The sequence below is a fragment of the Cyprinodon variegatus genome, unplaced genomic scaffold (assembly GCF_000732505.1).
Source record: "Cyprinodon variegatus isolate N-32 unplaced genomic scaffold, C_variegatus-1.0 Scaffold748, whole genome shotgun sequence".
Classification (NCBI taxonomy): domain Eukaryota; kingdom Metazoa; phylum Chordata; class Actinopteri; order Cyprinodontiformes; family Cyprinodontidae; genus Cyprinodon; species Cyprinodon variegatus.
In genome coordinates, this window is record NW_015151201.1 from 296,915 (window position 1) to 314,031 (window position 17,117).

At 36.3% G+C, this 17,117-nt stretch overlaps 1 protein-coding gene across 6 annotated transcripts in view; it reads left to right on the top strand.

Moving 5' to 3' along the window:
- LOC107098116 (contactin-1a-like) overlaps window positions 1-17,117 on the top strand; it is a 104,617-nt gene that overhangs the window by 83,765 nt on the left and 3,735 nt on the right. For all 6 annotated transcript variants that reach the window (XM_015395588.1, XM_015395589.1, XM_015395591.1 and 3 more), the window contains exons 14-23: window positions 661-833; window positions 1,450-1,573; window positions 6,031-6,192; window positions 6,992-7,141; window positions 7,648-7,718; window positions 9,992-10,226; window positions 11,611-11,714; window positions 13,592-13,775; window positions 13,919-14,034; window positions 14,118-14,283. In XM_015395588.1, coding sequence (XP_015251074.1) covers window positions 661-833; window positions 1,450-1,573; window positions 6,031-6,192; window positions 6,992-7,141; window positions 7,648-7,718; window positions 9,992-10,226; window positions 11,611-11,714; window positions 13,592-13,775; window positions 13,919-14,034; window positions 14,118-14,283 — 1,485 coding nt within the window. The remainder of the gene's footprint in view (window positions 1-660; window positions 834-1,449; window positions 1,574-6,030; window positions 6,193-6,991; window positions 7,142-7,647; window positions 7,719-9,991; window positions 10,227-11,610; window positions 11,715-13,591; window positions 13,776-13,918; window positions 14,035-14,117; window positions 14,284-17,117) is intronic.

The following is a 17,117-nucleotide window of genomic DNA, read 5'->3' on the forward strand; positions in this document are numbered from 1 at the left end:
CAGTGGAGGTAAAATACAGAAAGTGTCATGCTGAGAAGCCGAGCTGTAGAAAAACTGGAGAACCAGACCTGTCTTTTCTGAAAAGTTTTTTTTATTTATTTATTTTTTAACCACACCAATGCTTTCATTCAGAAAAAAAATCCATGATATTGTTTTTGGGGTTCAACCAAGAGTCCCTTAGACTTACAGCACACTTTAACCATTAAAAAAAACTCCAATCTCAAAAAAGCTCATAAAGGTTTAGACAAAATCAAAGTTATAAAACATCTCTTTATAATGAATTATTAGCATACAATATTATGATTATAACGTAAAAAAAATGCAAGTAGGAAGATTTGCCCCTGTCATTATGAAAGAAATTTAAGAAATTAGTTTAAACAGATTCGCATGGCTTGATAATCTATTCCTGATATATTGTCTATTTTTCATGATGTCACACAAGGAAGGCCTGTGTTTGCGGAATGCCTACCTAACCCTGACTTCTAGTTAATATGTGTCTTTTTGTTTTGCTAAATGCATCCTTAAGCATTTTCTTTTTTGGTGAAATTCTCATTGTTTTGCCCTTCTGAACCTCAAATGAAAAAAACAAAACAACAACAAAAAAATTTTCAGCAATCCTCATTCTTGCCATTAGCTTCTCTGCTTCTTTTATTTATCAAGAGTCAACAAAGATCACATTGGCACCCTCAAATGCGGACATTCACGCTGGCGACGACACCTGGATGGAGTGTGCAGCATCATATGACCCATCGGTGGACATCACCTTCATCTGGTCCCTGAATGGACGAGTGATAGATTTGCACAAAGAGAACACACATTATGAAAGCATCCTGGTGAGTAATCATTGATATTTGGTCTGATGGGGACTGAATGTATTATTGAGCTGGATTAAAGTCCTACTCTGGAGTCTGATGTTAATACTGGGATATCTGAAATGGAAAAACAGTACAGCTTGAGTCGACTTAATGACCTCAAAATGAATCTTCCATGCCTCCTTAAAAAAACATCTACCAGTTGTAATTATAACTGCCTTTATTTTCCATGATGTGGACACGACTTCTTCTCCAAAACATCCCATAATAGCAAACAGTGTCTTCTTCTCCTAAACTGGTGGTTTCCCATTTCTTTCTCCACTCAGTCAACAACCGCCAGATTACGACTGTGATTGATGACCTGTTTTTTTGTCAGTAGGAATTTCCCTTTTAATAAAAGGGAGTTGAGTTTTTATTTCTGTTTGTGTTGCATTAGTGAAACTAATTTGGGTTTGTGGTGCAGTGTGGTTTCTTGGAGGATTTTGCTTTTCAAGGCGAGAGTCCACCCGGTCATAGCTCAAACGAAAGGAGTTCAACATTGATGCAAAACTCTTCATATTTTGGGGTGGAGGAAATAATTTTTCCCTTCAGATAAATTGGTCATATTTTTTTTTTCTTGATGTGTCATTTAATGCAGAATGGAAGTTCAAATTCTAAACTACTGATCAAAAAAGCTCAACTGAGGCATGGTGGACAGTACACCTGCACCGCTAAAACCCAGGTTGACAACGCCACCGCTTCAGCCCACCTGCTCGTCCGGGGTGAGTTATAAATCTTTGAAACAAGTTATTGTAAAGGTGTTGAAAACAGCTTCACCTTTTGACATTTTAATATACACGGCAAAAAATTGAAGTCATTCTTTCTTAAAATAAGTGCATTTTTTCTTAAATTAAGGTGGTAAGTGTGACACTTTGCCAATGGAACAAGACAATTTACATTTAAAATAAGAAAAAACAATTACATTGTCTTATTTCCAGTACATATTATCTAATTGTCTTATTTTAAGAGCAAAACTACTCATTCTATTGGCAAATCATCTTATTTACACTGAATTTAAGAACATTTGACCTATTTCTAGATTGTTTTTGCAGTGTAGCAGCTCTGCACTGAAAAATTAAAAGTAATTTTTTCTTAAAATAAGTGCATTTATTCTTGAATCGAGGAGGTAAAAATGACATTTTGCCAATAGAACAAGACAATTTACATTTAAGTTAAGAAAATACATTTGTTTGGGTCTTATTTCAATTGCATTTTATGTAATTATCTTATTTTAAGAGTAAAAATATCAATTCCATTGGCAGATCATTTAATTTACCTACTCAAATTAAGGGTAAATACACTTAATTTAAGACATTTTTACATATTTCTAGATAGTTTTTCCAGTGTGTAGTTTTAGTTTTTAAATAGTCCTCTATTTTTTGGGTCATAAGTTTTTGGTAAACCTTTTAAATGCTTTGTCCTTATCCTAGTAAGGGGGTGAAAACTAATCAAACTGTAAACTGACTTTTAGTAGCTTATCTACAGGTGTAAATCCTTGTATTTTTACAGTTTATGATAGGACCTTGTACATTCTTTTTTTTTTCAAAGAGTTTCTCTTTGTTTTTTCTGAACGGGTGCATTTATTTTATGTTTTTTTTGAGGGTGTTTTATATTTCTCCAAAAGTGTCATCTACTGTTTTGTTAATGCAATATGTAAACATTCGAAGCCATGAAGTCTCCGTAAAATTACATTGTGGGCTCAGTATGACAAAGTTTATAGATGATTTCAAGATTCTTGATTCTTTAGCTGGTGCGACACAACAAGATCATAACCTTTTCTGTCTGGTAACTTATTATCTACAAGATAACACTGGATTCAATTTGTAATTTTAAGTTGGAGCTCCATGAAAACTAAATCTGCAATGATTACTTGAAATATAGAAACCCTAATAAGATAACAAAATCCATTTTCAGCCATCCATCCATCCATTTATTTTTCGTCATGCTTATCCCAAGCAGGGTCGCAGGGTGCATTCATGGTGCACTGGCTTAAATGCGACATGGGAATTAATTTAGCTGAGAATCCTGTTTTGCCTGCATAACTTAAAAGCTCTTGGTATAAAACAAAGTCAATCCATCCATCCATTTTTTTCTGTCGTGCATATCCCAAGTGGTGTCGTGAGGGGGGGTGGGTGCCTATCTCCAGCTGTCTACGGGTGAGAAGCGGGGTCCACCCTGGACAGCTCGCCGGTCCATCACGGTGCAACACAGAGACAAACAGGACAAACAACCATGCACTCACACACTCACCCGTTTTCAGCCAGTTCAAATAAAAATGACTGATTTCTACAGGTAAATATGGTAAATTATTTCACCATTATGGTTAAAAAATAGTAGACATGTTGGTTGGACCTGAAAATGGCAACTAAAGAAAACATTTTTTATGTTAGAAATTCTGATGAGTTGACGATCAGGTTGCAGAGTCACAGTAGATGAAGAAACTGAATGTGACAAGTAATGCTTCTGTGACTGTGAAACATGTTTTGAAAAGGTGTCAGCTACCATCTGGCCTAATGAATGAATCAAGCGTGATGTCATGGGATGAGGAGATAATGACTCATAGATTTCTATCTTTCTTTGCTATATCATGACAGACAGCTGCTGATTTCCTCACTTCATTTCTCGCTTCAAACAAAGTAAACACTGCCAACCTTCAGTGTTTCATCTTTGCCATACAGTCATTTCACTGGTCATGAAACAAGCTCAGTATTACAAGACAATGGCTTTCTTAGATTTGCACTTAGGAATTCTAGCAGTGATCCAGAGTGGCGGTGATCCCTGCAGTGTCCTGGTTTGGCTTCCTGCTTTCACGGCAGGTGCTGACAGACAGCCAGGTGAAGGCACAGCAGCAGGATGTGATGATTTCCCAAAGTGTAACCAAAGCTAATGGTGTGTTAACTTGCATCAGAACTGAAAGCAGTTTATCACAGCTTATGAAGAATATTTTTTGCAGGAGGAACAATTTTTACCGTAGTGATGTATTTGTATTATATGTATTATTTGCCCTCAAATAAAAGAAAATACTCAGGACTCTTCTCAATATGTGAAGAAAAAAGGCCAGACTCTGTAGCATTTCTCAATGGTTTTCTTTGATTTTCAGACATACTGCTGCATCTCCATAAATTAAAATAATCTTGATAGTTTATTTATTTCCTCTATAGAAATAGTAATAGGCAAATTAGAGAGCTCCATTGTCTTTCTGTCCTTTTTTTTAAATTGTTTTTAGCTTACAGCTAATCAAAAATTGGAAGTTTTTTGAAAATGTAAAAGTTCAACATGCTGGTGAAGATTATCCAGGTCATATTCATTCCAAAAAAGTTTAAAAATCATCCACTGGACTTTTTTTCCAAGTCTGAAGACGTTTTCGCTTCTGAATCCCCCCCATTTAGACTCAGGTTTCAGCTTTCAAAAACCTACAATTGCAGCGATAGAGTTGGTTCCCTCCCACTATCATCGCAACCCCCAACCCAATACAGGGGACCAAACATCTCTCCTGTTCAGCAGAGCCAACAATCCCCCCTAACGACCCCCCTTTCAGAGGCATAGGCCAGTATCGGGTATTGCAGGCAAACAAAGAACCCAATGACTCCCCATTCCCAAGGGGCAGACCCGTTCTTTCGCTTCAACTTGCATGTTTCCTAAGCCAACACAAGGCTTTATTTGGGCTACTCCATAAAGCTTGGAACTCAATGCTAATTCTGACATTTTGAATTGAAAAAGCTTCCTGGATGGGAAGTGAAACGTCTTCAAACTTGGAAACAAAGTCCAGTGGATTGTTTTTTACTTTTTTGGAATAGAAAATTAAACCTATAAAATCTGGATTTGCAATAACGAAATTTCAGCTTACTGAAAAATATATCAACATCCACAGTCGATTCCCATGTCCTGGCTATCTCTCTCTCTGTGGTGGAACATAAAGAATAAACTCACAGTCCATGCCTTTAGAATTTCCATAAAATCCTTGAACAATTTCTGCTTCAGCTGTTGTTTTCTAGCAGATTTTTTTCCCACTAAACTTCCCCATAATGTGATTGTAAACAGTCTCTTCAACAGACCAGCTTTATAGCAATAACCTTGTGTCACTGACCCTCCTTGTGGAGGATTGTCAGTGACTTTGAGTTAGAGAACTGCCACCCAGTCTACCCCCTCATTCTGTAATTTTATATGTTTGTATCACAAATTTTTTGTATTGCTTGTATGTATGATGGTAAAACAGTCTAAGAAAATGAATTTCACTCTGTGCCGTAAAAATGCATTATGACTTTTCTTTTTCAAGTACACTATTAAGATTTTTTTATGAGATTTATGTTTTAATGTAGGACAGGAAACCTGTACCAAAAGTTAAGAATTAAACATGCTTATTTTTCTTAGTTAAAGTGTATGTTTTTTATACAAATTAGCATTTAGCTGTGATATATTGGTGAAAGTTAAACACTGAATATATTCCCTTTACTTTTCTCAGCTCTGATTTATGACTTTTAAAAGGGAATTTATTTGCTTTTCAATGCTGTGGGTCAGGATACTTTCTCTGTCCCAAACGGAAGAATCAGGAGCTGCAGTCGTACCAAGAGGAAACATTAGAATAAAAAAAAAGCTTCAACAAAGTTTGACTTTATAACTGCTACTATCTAACACCCTAAAGAAAGGCTTGTGCCGCCTTTACAGCTGCTTTTTGTGTCTCTGCTTCTGTCTCCTTGAACCCCAGTCGGCCTCAGCAGGTGGCCGCTCACACTGACCCTGGTTCTGCTGGAGGTTTCTTCCTGTTAAAAGGGAGTCTTTCCTCTCCACTGTCGCTACAAGCATTCTTAGTGTGAGGGATTGCCTTTGAGTCAATGAGGGAATGCAATTAACTGGTTTTCCTTAGATAGAAAACTTTGAATCAATTTGACTGTATGATTGGTGAACTGTAAAGTGCCTCGGGATGACTTGTGTTGTGAATTGGCGCTATAGAAATAAACTGAATTGAATTTTATATTGAATTGTATAAAATTAAGAAGAAAAACGAAAAAGGATGTAATATGTTGTGTTTCAATAGGCTGAAGCTCCTCTAATCACATCATTTTTCTGTCTGCCTGTTACTCAAACCTCTATGAGTGGCCTTAGCATTGTGTTTCTGCCACATCTGCTTTCTGCACCAATAGACTTTAAAGCCTCTCTATTAATCTTTTCTACATTCCAGGGCCCCCTGGTGCCCCAGGTGGGGTGCGTATAGCTCACAAAAGTGACAGGAACGTTACGCTGCAGTGGAGCCGTGGAGCTGACAACCACAGTCCAATCTCCAAGTACACCATTCAATACAGAGACCAATTCTCGAAAGATGTCTGGAAGATCGCCACAACATGTCAGTACCGCCGAATGCAAGAGATAGGGAAAAAAAAGCTGATGTTGATTTCACACAGTGACAATGTAGGATTACAAACTAGTAAAACCTACCAAAACATAAAAATACATCCTGCATTATTGACTGACTGTTAATTAACCTCATCATCACAACACTTTGAGTATTGTTATCATAAAAAAAGGTATTTTTTCCCTTTTGTTCCCAATATTGTAATGCTTTTTGTTCTTCTATCTTGAAGACTTAACGCATTTTAACCTCTTAAAACCCACCAGCGACCAGAAAGCATAAAATTCCACCTGTAAAATGATTACCAGCAGGTGGAGCCATTGCATGCAGCTCCAAGCTGACACCAAAAGTTCCAAACCCTACAGCTCTGGAACTGTTATAGCTAGAGGTCTGAAATTTTCTGCATTTGTGTTTGAAATGACGTAGAACAAATATAATACAATAAAACCTGCTTTTTCTCAAGAATGTATTTATTACTGCTGTTCATAAAAAGCTTTATCATTTCCGAGAATAAAAAACAACAACTTTGAGTCATGTTTGAATTGATGCAGGTTGGTCTGTGTTCTAGTCACTCAATTTTAGCTTTCAAATAATGTATTGTACATGTAATTTGGGCATACAGTTCCTAAATTATTTGCTTTTCCATTTGGGAATGCTAAATAGGAAAGGATTACCCATAATGAGGTGGATGTTAAGAGGTTAAAAGATTTTTGTTGTAATTTTGTAAAATGTAATATTTGATATTTGTAAATTAATTCAAGGACCACGTTCTTCTGGGTTTGCTTTGTTTTAGCACCGGCTGATGTTGAGGGGAATGCAGAGACAGCAACAGTGGTGGATCTGTTCCCTTGGACAGAATATGAGTTCAGGGTCATAGCCACCAACACTCTGGGTACAGGAGAACCCAGCAGACCGTCGCAAAAAGAGACAACCCTGGAATCAGGTAGGATCGAGTGTGGATTTTAGATCTATTTACTATAGGTGTCATTTCAAAAACTAAAAAAAAATAAAAATATTTAAGGAAATGTAAGAGAAGAAGGAAAAATGCATTACGGCCTTCTATCGCTGTATTTTGTAGTTACACTTTCTCTTTCTACTATGTGAAATATTAGTCTTGAAGCTTTTCAGCAGGATTTACATTAAGGTGATTACAAAAACATTGTAGCCTAACATGCAACAAATGAGCACTTTAGGCAAAGCAGACTTTTAAGTCCTTTAGAAAATGATTATTAAATGAAGGTGAGCTACTTAAAAATGTGCTGGCAAGTTTCCTACACACACGTTAGGGATCGTCTTTTGCGCAGTAGAAGACATTGATACTCTGTTTGCAGAAGAAAGATGTCTCAGTTGTTAAGCCAGGGCTTGGTTACAGCCCCGTGTGGGTTTGGCTTTGTTTGTGTGGATTCAAAGCATGTGGGCTCAAAGTTTTGCTCTCGCTGTCTCATCTAGTTCCTGTGGTGGCGCCCTCAAATGTAGACGGGGGCGGAGGGGCCAGCAGAGAGCTGACCATCACGTGGACGGTAGGTCGATCCTTTTCAACATGCAGATCATTATGTAAGAGCTGACAAAGATTGTTTAATGTCTTCAGTTTGTCATTTCGCCTATTCATTTATAAGTTTTATTACTTTTATTAAAATTACACTTTACAGATCAATGCTTTATATATAAGCTTGTGACTTAAATTACTGAGTTTTCAAGTTACAATTAAATCCAGCAGAACCCTCTAATTCAAAATAAGGGTCAAACTTAATAAAAAAGTTTTTATTTGTTTTTTTTTGTATGATTATTGTTCGAATATTTAGTGTCTGGTATCACTTCCTCTTCTGATGGAAGGGTAACTGTGGGGAAGTGTGAAGCATTCAGATGCCTTGGATTATCCCCTAACATCATCCCTGTTCTTATTCTATACTTTCTTATTTATTTTGCTGTTATGAACATGTGTATGATATCATATACATGTTCCTCCACAGACTGCAGTCATACAGGTCTTCCCATAAACATTATTTCATCCCAACACAGGTTAAAAAGAAGAAAAAACAAATACATGGATGGATTCTTTCTATGCTTATTCATAAAATTCATGTCGAAAAGCAAGACTTGGACACCTTATCCTGACTTATGTTTGACAAAACATGTAAAGCTGCGATTACTGGATATCATCATTAGGTGCTTTGCTTGCTTAATGTCACTAATGCAAGACAGGTTCCATTAATCAGTCTTAGCAGACACACACAGGCAGATCGTGCAGCTGATCACTCAGTTCACTGAGAAACATAAAGTTAACAGAAAAAGGGAAAAAGGAATTCTTATTGTCATCAATACATCCAGGGAAGAAGGTTGGCACGGCATTGCTGATACTGTACATTAAAGGCATAGGTCGCCTTTTTCATCATCAACAGAATATTTCATTAGAGATAGATGTATTAGATGTAACATTTTAAATAGAGGGCTGTGTCCGAATGTCTGCCTTAGCCCCTACAAACGCTCAATCACTAAATAGAGCCAGGATTATATAGTGTGATTTCATAGTGAACTCACTTAACTGAGTATTCGGACAGATTATCCCTACTTTTCACTCCCTATCTTTATTCTTTCTCGTCACCACATCAAATTCATGATGCCTTGCGAGGAGAGCTCTCACAAAGCATTCTGGGATGTATTTGCTCATCTGATCACCATAGATGATCACTGCTTTTAAAAGTGCATTGTGGGAAATTTCGAGTCCACTACTTTTTTTATCCACTAGACCAGGGGTCACCAACATGGTGCCCACGAGCACCAAGGGGCCCTCAAGGACCACAAGGGGTGCCCTTAGAGTCTTCTGAAAATAGAACAACTCAACAGTGAGCTACGTTTGAAATTTCACTGTATTCTGTTGCTCTTCTTTTTTTAATTGGGTTATAGAACATTTCATCATTTAATCATATATGGCATTTAAGCATTTATAGACATTTCAAAATGAAAATGTCTAAAAGAAAATTATAAATTTAAAGAAACGATAAAGATATGTATATAATATATGAAGTTTAGGTGAACATTGACCCTTGCCATTCATAGGTCAGTATTGGTAGCCCTTCCTGTGACTCAGTGCCCCTGAATTAGTCCTCAGCTGTAAATAGGTTGGTGACAGCTGCACTAGACGTTCAGACTTTCATCTAAAACGATGTAAACACTCTATTATGTAGGGCATAGGGCCGAAGTTTGGTCTATAGGGTTGGGACAAAAAGAAAATAGATTTTAGTTAAAATCTTGTCAAATGCTTTTGTTCAGTTTTAGTCTATTTAGCCTGGAGATTGGAGTCCTAGTTTTAGAGCTCTTACCTGCTTTTAATTCAGAGTTAGACTCGAGTCAGCAGGAATAATGCTTGGGCTTGAAAAAAAGATGACAAAATATTGGAAAAAAAAAGGGATGTAACAAAGACTGGGGGAGGACCGCCACCGTCTGATTTTACAGTTAGGATATAATTTGAGCTGTTATTCTCTAGAAAATCAGACATGTTCATGAATATAAGTGTAAGGGAAGACTTGGTTTGCTCAGTTGCCATAGTAACTGATTCAGATTCAGAACAAACTAGGTCTATAAAACCCAAATTAAAACAAAGTAAGTTAGATGATAAACTAAGCCTGGATTACACACTAAGCCAGTTTTATGAAGTATTATGAGAAAAGAACAAAGTAAGAAATGGTTTTATCCTTTCGATACTTTTCCGATTAGTTAAGAGATAATATTTTAAAGGGTTTATTTTCTAGATCATATGATTATCTGTTCTCTTTCCCTTAATTTGTTGTTTTAGCCAGTCCAGCCACAGTACTACTTTGGGTCTAATTTTGGCTACATAGTGGCGTTTAAACCACTTGAAGAAAAAGAGTGGAACAGGGTGAAAGTGACTGACCCTGGAGCCAAGCGCTATGTTTACAAAGACCCCAAACTGAAACCTATGACGAAGTTTGAAGTCAAAGTTAAAGCCTTCAACAGCCAAGGAGAGGGACCCTACAGCATAACAGCCATCATTTACTCTGCTCAGGACCGTAAGTACACAGCTCTCTATAAGCTCACCTTTACCAAGAAAGCCATGCACTTTAAAAATTGATTTTATGGCATGAAAACTAACAATATAGTTTTTCATTGCAGGCAGATTTTAATGATCCTTGTTAGACAAAAAAAGGCTGATCATTTGAGCCGGGATGCAAAATGTTTGGACTAATTAACTTCCAGTGACAAACACTTGAGATAAACACTGGCAATCCAGACATAATGGCTTACAGAGAAGCCTTCCAGCCAGGATAACATTCTTAGGAAATTTAAGCCTGTTGAGGATATAACTGTGAAATCATTCATGCGTGTTTTCCCTCCAGTATGTTGGGGAACAGCCTGTGCAGTATTGTGTACAGTATTAAAAATGATATTGGTCCAATATGCCAGTAGCTGTTTGACGTTTCTGTAGCAGCATGTATTTCTTTAAGTGCTCTAAATGGGACTCTTTATGAAAAAAATATTCAGCCTCCAGTGATGTTCTCAAAGGAAAAGTAAAAAAAAACATCTAGTGTAACTTTTTTATGTGGTTTCATGCCATATTTGTTTCACATTTTAGCAAAAGGATGTCTATCAGAGTATGCCGAATACATTTTGTGTTTCAGTCTGATTATTAGTTATTGAAACAACATTCCATGAATGTAAAATATTAATTAAAAAATGTACAGATTCTTTTTTTTCTGTTATTGTCTTTGTTTTTAAAACAAATTAACAAACAAAAAAAGAAACAAAAACACCCCTTAAAATACAAGTTTCTTTTCCGAATTTTATCAAGCAGGAATTTGGTCACAAAGTGCTCATTAAACTGGAACTGTTGCAAGATACTGTCCTATTATCTAGAAAAGTTCGCAAAAACAGAAATGATTTGAAACGTTTTGGAAACTTAAGCTATGAGAAATAAGAGCATCAGACATGAAATTAAATCTTCACTTAAAAATGGCCTCATACGCATTTTATTTTGTCGTTCATGGAAAAAAAAAAAGATTGTTTGATTGTGCTTAACAAAAACAAAAATACAGAAAAGAGTGCTGTCCAAGCAAAAATTCAAGAAACTGCATCCTGATAACTGTTGTTACCCTATTTCTAGAAAACTGCTCAGCTGTGCCTCAGCTTTTATCTTTTTTCAGATGATTTCACATTTTCTCACACACCATCTGATAAACATTAGAATTAATGGAGGATTGGACTCTGAAAAACCTTACTCTGGCATTATGTATACTTGAAAACAAAAAAAAAATCTGAATCTTTTACTTTTCTGAGGGCTTCCGTCAGACCTAACTTGAAGTTATGATGATTTAGTCACCTTAAGTGATAATGGAAAATTCCTCTGTTGTTATAACCTCTTGGCTATTTTGTATATTTTCTCTGGTTCCTCTTTAGCTCCGTCTGAAGCTCCTGAAGCCGTTGAAGGGAAAGCCCTCTCTGCCACAGCTGCCTCCGTCTCCTGGCTGCTTCAGTCAGACACTGGTATAGATGGATACCAGGTTAGTAAACCAAATTTTGATCAAGAAACTTTTGTTTATAATTAAAACTATTGTACATCCTAAATATTCTAAGAATTGTAGTGTTACAGTTGAATTTCTGAGTGAAAAGATACAAAAAAAAAAAAATGTAAAGCTTTATTTAATCTTACAGGGTAAAAAAAATTATTTGGAGAATTGCTACGCTATTCTGAAACAAACACAAAATAAATACAGAGTTGACATATTAAAATGATTTCAGTCTCTAATTTCCATGATAAGTAAAGAGCTTTGGTAGGCAATTGCTATCCCTAAAATTAAAAAACAATGAAATCTTTTGCTTAACATTGAGATTTCAAGAGGCTAACAAATATCTATATTCCAGCATGTTCAAAGGCAGGTATTGTTGAAAGCTCATAAAAGCTAAAACAGCTTAAAAAAGATCAACCTTCCTTTATTAACTTCAAGGTTTAATTTCTGTTCTCTTAAAAAAAAACACTTATCAAACAAAAAAAAAGGGAGATTTGCTGGTCGAGATTTTATTAACCATTTCAATCTTCTGTTTGTGTAAAGCTCTAACATAGCACTACAGGTTGATCTGATTTTAGTTTCTCTAACAACCTCTAGAAGCAGAACTGCTTTCAAAGTTTGTATCGTCACTGTAATGTAATAAATATAATGTAAAATGGATTAAGTTGAGCTTAAAAATGAGAAACTTCTTATAGCAATGACTATGTATAGTATTATTAAAATGTGTGTGTTGCGCCCTCTGCTCCGATAACTTGGAAGAGGTACGTGGTTGCTTTTGGGTTAAAATGAATAATGGAGATGCTGCCGACGTCTTTACTCACTTTTACTTTATTCAAAAGAACACCAAAACTTTTCTGTGCAAGCGCAAAACACAGTTCTCTGCTGGACAGAAGCAATCGATCTACAAACCATCGAACTCTTAACAAATTGTAAATAGTGTACATAGTATTAATACTCTTAGTACTGTATTGCCACTGCTTTTAACCCTATAATGCCAAATGTATCATATTTGATACATACAGTTTCTGAAATTTTTTGCTTCTGACAACTTTAGCATAATTTAAAGGTAAAAACTGCTCAAAATCCTATTGTACACAATCAGATATACCTGATAACAGAGGGCAGAAGAATACACAGAAAAATAATCTTGACTTATCGCATAGTAATAAATTATTAATATCAAAAATGTATTTCTGTTTTTTCTTTTTACATATTTTGTTTAAAGGCCAAATAAACCCAAAAAGTAATTTTCTGTTTTGTTTTATTCTTGGATCTGGCTTTAAAGGGTTAAACAATCATAACAAAATGATAATTATGAAATATGAATTATTTTTAACTTTTGGTTTTTTAACTGAAATATCAGTCTTTTAAACCTGTGTATTTTAACTTGTGTATGGACAACTTTTAAAATATTGTAATAATTTTAACTTGTCACATGTGGACTTGGTTTTTATTACATTTCAAGCTTAAGAAGTTGAAACATAAAGAGTCCTTTACTCTGTTTAGGCTTTCTATTATCTGCTGGACGTATTGCTCTCTCTCATGCTCATAGAACCTCAGCATAATCCAGATATGTCAGAGCAGGTTGTCAAAGACTCACAGTTTTATTTGAAATAGGTTTTGCACATACTGTATGATTTTATTTTAAATGCCCCAGACACAAAAACTAGAACAAAGTGAACAAAGTATTTTTTTGTTGTAACTAAAAAGAAGCTGCCACATGTGAACACACTTATGACTGTATATATCCCATGCACCTTTTTTCTTCCTTTCTTCTAAAATGTTTTTCTTTGATTTAAAGCACCTTTCAACTCTTTAAAGTCACCATTTAATCATTGTCAACATTTCTATCAATGTTTTGTCTGCGTTAGGTAAAGTACTGGAGACAAAACCAAGAAAGTGAAAGTCTCACGGTTCGGGCCTCACCAAAGGAAAACCACACAAGGCTGGAGGGCCTGAAGCCCAGCTCAGACTACATCATTGAGATTCGAGGCTACAACTCTGCAGGCTACGGACCGCCCAGCAAACCCATCAAGATCCGCACCAAAAAACCCCGTAGGTTTCAACACGGACTTATGTGACTTACTTTGTAAAACTAAACACATGACAGATGTTTGACTTTACATGACAAAAAATAAAAATGATACAAAATAATAATTCTCTGATCTGACAGAAAGTTGCTCTTTTTAACTTACCAGCTCCGGATCGACCTCCCAAAAAAATAGTTGCCACAAAGTTAAAGGAAAAGTATGTAAATGTGTCCTGGGAAGCAGTGGAACCATTTTCTAATGAATCCATTATAGAAAGTTATAGGGTAAGTAAACGTAATCATTTCTCATTACAGACTAAATCTTCTCTGAACTTCATGCTTTTTAACTACGCTCTTCATGTATCCAGGTGCTCTGCAAGCTGAAAGGCAATATTAACTCCACGCTGTACACGACCAAAACTCCCTACATTGGACTTCAACTGGATACAGATAAAGAATATGTGGTAGAAGTCCGGGTGCACACAGAGGGAGGAGACGGGGCTGTGGCACAAATCAGCATCCCTCAAAGCTACAGTAGGTTCTTACCATCAATTAACACTTAAATTAACTTAGATTTTTATATATGTGTGGTGAAGACACTTTTACCTTCCAATGGTGTTTTAAAAATCCAAGCAAAAAAGTAAAAGATAAACAAATTAAACTTGTTTTAAGTAGAGTTAGATCACAGATTAAACTCAATGCATTAACTGAGTGTAATCTCTGAGAAATTTATGACGTTTTCACCAAGATTAAGTTCCGTGTCAAAGGAATATAATGGAAAATTCAAGGGATCAAATTACAGTTAAAATCTAGAGTGTTGAGGTGAAACATTGTGCCGATTCATTCTGGTCTACTGTGAGCTTGTGAGATTATCCTGGGCCAAAACTCAGTAGGTTATCATTTGCCGGTGGCGAGGGGTTCCCATGGGTCCTAGTCACACTGTCAGTTCAGATTTTATACATCAGATTACAGGGATGAGAGGATCCGTGTCTAAAGCCTGACTGATCTGTTTGGTGCATGAGTGAACGGTTGGCAAGGTGATTAGACAGAGAAGGATTTAAGCCTCTGTAATTGATCTTGATTCAGGAGGAAACACCCACTGCTGTCCTTCTTATCTATTATCACTCAGACCAGACTCCACCTGACACCTTGATTTCACAGACTCAAGAACTAAAGTCATGCCTCATTTTGAATGCTTGGAAATGACAGAGGGGTGTTTGTGGTCATATAAACTCACACTGCATGCATCACAGTCCATGTTTAAAAATCACTTTAGAATCTGATGGATGTCTTTAGAGACAGATTTCCTTTAATGTGATAATTAGGTACCATAGAGGGGGATGTGATGTTTCATGCAGCCAATGGATGTGTCCTGCATTTAATCATGTCCAAGGCTGCTGCACCAATAAAGAAACTTAAAGTATAACTATTGGTGTTAAATGCCAAAAGACTAACTCACTTATATGGTCACACTCTGTGGCCTAATGCATACTTTTGACCAAGCCACTGTTGTTGATGTATACATAGCAAGGACAGTCCAAGTTATCATGTTTAGGAAATATCTACATGTGAAGTTTGTTGGACCATCTTATCTCTGCCATGTTTAGCAGTCCCAGTTTCAGCATGAAGATTACATACAAATATCTTAGACATAAATGTTTAAAATTTCTTAAAGGAGAAGGAATAATAACTGGTCATTCTTTATACCTAAAAATAGTACATTTGTGGTGATTTAATGAATTTAGCGTTAATCAGTAAAAAAAAATAAATAAAAGCATTGTGATCACTGAGTCCAAGACCGGACATTTTTGCCCAAATATAGTAACACCAAACTCCTGCCATCTTATGGCATTGACGGTGCGGTAAGCCTAGCGCCATTCTTCCCGCTTTACAAGCCAAATCAATGGGAACTACTAGACACATCTGCAATCAACAACAATTATGGAAGATTTCCAGAGGACTTTACCATTGAAATCCACGAGAGCTTTTGTTAAACTGACGATGCCCACATGCATGGCAGTTGGATGTTGTAAGGGCATAGGGCTTTGAATCCTGAGGTTGTGAGTTCGATCCCCCACTCCCACAGACTGCCACTCTAGCTCCCTGAGCAAGACCCATAACCCCACACTGCTCCCCGGGCGCCGCACAATGACAGCTCACTGCTCCCCAAGGGGATGAGTTAAATGCTGAGAAGTACTTTCCCTCTGGGATTATTAGAGTATATAAAATCAAAATCAAATCAAAAATCAAAGGTAAAAGGGAAAATAAAAAAGTTTTTTCACGTTTCCAATTCATGATCCTCCACCGACGGGTTCGTCGTTGGATTGCCAACTTCAATAGGGAGGATTTGCCATCGAACTTCTGGCCAAAGAAAAATATACATAATATTTAGCTAACATTTTGTATAAGATTGTTTTCAAGTTGACTTGGATAATAGCACGTTGTGACAAACACTAAATACAGCGTTGGGACTTGCTCAACAGCCGATACCGCACCGTGACATCACAAACCGGTAGGTGGCAGTAGTGTTCTTTGACAACCATGGATGCCTCTAGTAAAGCACATTCAAATGAAAATTACTCTTAATTAAGAACACTAATCATTTATTGAACAGTATGTAATAATGTAATTCTAAAGTACTTTCAGAAGTTTGAATTCTGAATATGACCCGACTTTTCCTGTAAATCATCCCTTGGCAAGCTTGGTCTCAACCACACACTTTTTGTTGCCAGTGTCTTTATCCCAGACATTTGATCCCTTTGCCTTTTAGATTTGTAGTGTTTATTTAAACGGGAAAATTTATTCTCACAGATCAATTAAAATCAATGTATCTTCACTAAAATAAAAGTCTTGGTCTTGTGGAATTTGCTTATGAGGCTTAACGTTTACCTGCTTTGTTTTCTGACTGTATATGTTTTGGGGATACTGTAATTGTCCTGCTACAAAACACTTAATGTTGTTCAAGTTTATATAATATCACCCTAAATGTCAGGCTTAAAACAATTACACAAAATGTTTGGATGTATATGAGTAATAAAAGAACCATCAAGCATCCCTTGGACTGGAACCACTAGTTTCACTGCCCACAGTGTAGAAAGTTTTTAATTACTATTGACATGAGCATGTTAATTAAGAAGCACTTGTACCAGAATGGAGCCGTCCAAGATTCTGTGAAACCAGCTGTTGCCCATCTGAACAGACTGCTCTCTAGCAAAAAACAAAAAAACAAAACAAAACAATTTAATGGTCGGTTTAGATACAAATTAAGAAGCTTGGATAATTCTGCTTGTCGCCTCCAAAATTTGAGTCACTGATTAGTGTCCAGATGCAAATGAGGTTGTTAACAGCCTTATTTTCTCTTATTGGCT